This window comes from Desarmillaria tabescens (assembly GCF_030435595.1).
Source record: "Desarmillaria tabescens strain CCBAS 213 chromosome Unknown EV420scaffold_182, whole genome shotgun sequence".
NCBI classification, from domain to species: Eukaryota; Fungi; Basidiomycota; class Agaricomycetes; order Agaricales; family Physalacriaceae; genus Desarmillaria; species Desarmillaria tabescens.
This window is the reverse complement of record NW_026848481.1, coordinates 59,164-61,371: the sequence shown is the minus strand read 5'-3', so window position 1 is coordinate 61,371 and position 2,208 is coordinate 59,164. Positions and strand designations below refer to the sequence as shown.

The following is a 2,208-nucleotide window of genomic DNA, read 5'->3' as shown; positions in this document are numbered from 1 at the left end:
GCCCTTGACTAGCGGTTGACTCCTGTCCAACTATTAAGAAGCATGATGCCATCAAGAGAAGTATGATGGTGCATGCAGTTCGTCAGTCATCCAGGATGCGGCAGCTGTGAACTGGGGTGACGGCAACTGGGTAAACGGGTAAAGAGCGTGCCGGTGGAATATCATGGGTCTGAGAGATAAGATAGGCAGGTCCAGGGTTCCAAGGGATAAGGATAAGATAAGATAAGGAAAATAGAGGTAAAACCATAATACACGCATGGTGGGAGAAAAAGGATATCTTTGGTATTGGATGGGCTTTGGTGCAACAAGAGCTCAATGCTGCCATTGCACTCAATCCTCAAGGTTCAGCAGCCGCTGCGGTGAACATGGAGAAGATTATCAAGTGGAAGCTCATTCTTCAGCTCTATGTTGCTCTCCCACCTCAATACCATGTCTTCGTGGGTGGAACCATTCCAGGATCTTATCACAAGCTCGCGAAAATAGTAAGTACATTGAGAACTCACATATTTGGTCCTGACTTTGATTATCTTCTAGATGAAAGGCACGGTAATGGACATTTGTCCAATCTTCATCAACTGGGTCAAAACACACGGTGCAGTGATTTGCGAAGGCATCGTTCCTTCTAACTGCTTTGGACAGGACTTCGACCAGTATACTGATCTGCTGTGCCGAAAGCTCGTCGGATATGAGCCAGGCAAAGAGAAATTGGCACGTTTGTGCCCTTGTCTCTATGAGCTCGGGAAAAGAATTGGAGGGGACACCCTATTCAGGAGTCCAGCAACTGTGAAGGTACATATATATCGTGTTTTGAATCAATTGGACAGTATTAACATGCTTCGAAGATTCTAACTTGTCTTCTTTGGGGAGCAAGTGCACTTAGGGCCAAGAGATTCCAGACAAAGACCACGTATGGTGAGCTATGGACTGTTACAGAGGTGACACCTGCTGCCATTGCATTCGCGGTGATTGTGGTAAGCATGAAATGCAGTGTTATGTGTCATGACTAATGAAAAGCATATAGCTTCGCTTTCTACTTTCAGGCGATCCTTCCTTTACCTTGGACAGAGGAGCAAGATCTAAAATCAACTATTTCTCTGACTTCGAGTTTTATGTCAGCACTATCGAAAAGAAGCTCATGAAAGGCTCCAAATCCATGCTTGCCACTATTCAACTCTACAATGAGCAAATCTTCCCAACTGCAAAACACACAAAATCAGCAGCACTGTCTTTGAAAGCCAACCTGGAGGAGAATTCAGATGAAGAAGAAATGCTGAAAGGACTGGATAATATTGATGCAGAGGTTTTCTCAGATGATGACGATTTCGAATGTGACGTACCTGCCATCACCAACCATGTACTTGATTCCCAGGCCAGTGTCCAGATGATACCAGCCCCCATAACCACTACGAGTGTTGTTGAGGCTGGATCTGTTCCTTTGGCCCAGCCTTGTGATACGACGACGAAAGAGAAGAGAGGAAGGAAGAAAGCAAACCCAAGTGCAGGGGCTCCAGCTTGCCGAAGTGCTCGCGGCCAAGCACCTGAGTTACTGGTCCAACCAGCACCAATGGGAAAGGGGTCGGGTCGTGGCTGAGGACATAAGCAAAATGATTCTGATGAATCTCATCTGGCAACGACTCCGCCTACATGATCAACCAGGTCTGCAGTTCGATCAGGCAACAAAGATGGCACGCAGGTTGTTCCTATGGCTGCGGTTGTCAAGGTAGAGAATGAAGAGAAAGAAGCAAGTAAGAATGAGGATGAGGACGATGGTGAAGGCAACGGCAACGACGAGGACGAGGACGAGGAGGAAGAGGACCTTGAATACGTACATTGATTTAGTACTTTCTTGTTTCTTGGACTTTATATAGAGTGTTGTTTGCTGCCCAAAATGTTGGGTGAAAAAAGTGATTATGTGAGTTATTGCTTTATGATAACCCAAAATCCTATATAGAATATGTACATATAGTGTAATAGAATAATTGTATTATTAACTTAATTTGTAATTTAACTGTCACAGGTTCAACTCCTGTATCATGTATCTTCTGTAATTTGCTTAATTGAACTAACCTTCCTGAATTGTCTCTATTTCCAAGTTCATGTGATGTTAATTTTTTCCATTTTACCAAAACACCCTTCACTATTTTATGAATACATTGTGCATTACATGATGTCTTGCTATACCATTGCAATAGTGAGGTTGGAATGTGA

General features: G+C 43.9%; 1 protein-coding gene across 1 annotated transcript; it reads left to right on the top strand.

Annotated features, from left to right (window-relative positions):
• Nucleotides 1-365: 365 nt before the first annotated feature.
• On the top strand, nt 366-1,834 carry EV420DRAFT_1488578 (uncharacterized protein; the record flags this gene model as incomplete). The annotated part of the gene is made up of 5 exons (XM_060470626.1): nt 366-482; nt 535-789; nt 843-971; nt 1,022-1,496; nt 1,665-1,834. The coding sequence occupies 5 exons, from the start codon at nt 366-368 to the stop codon at nt 1,832-1,834; spliced, it is 1,146 nt and encodes a 381-aa protein (XP_060321786.1).
• Nucleotides 1,835-2,208: the final 374 nt, after the last annotated feature.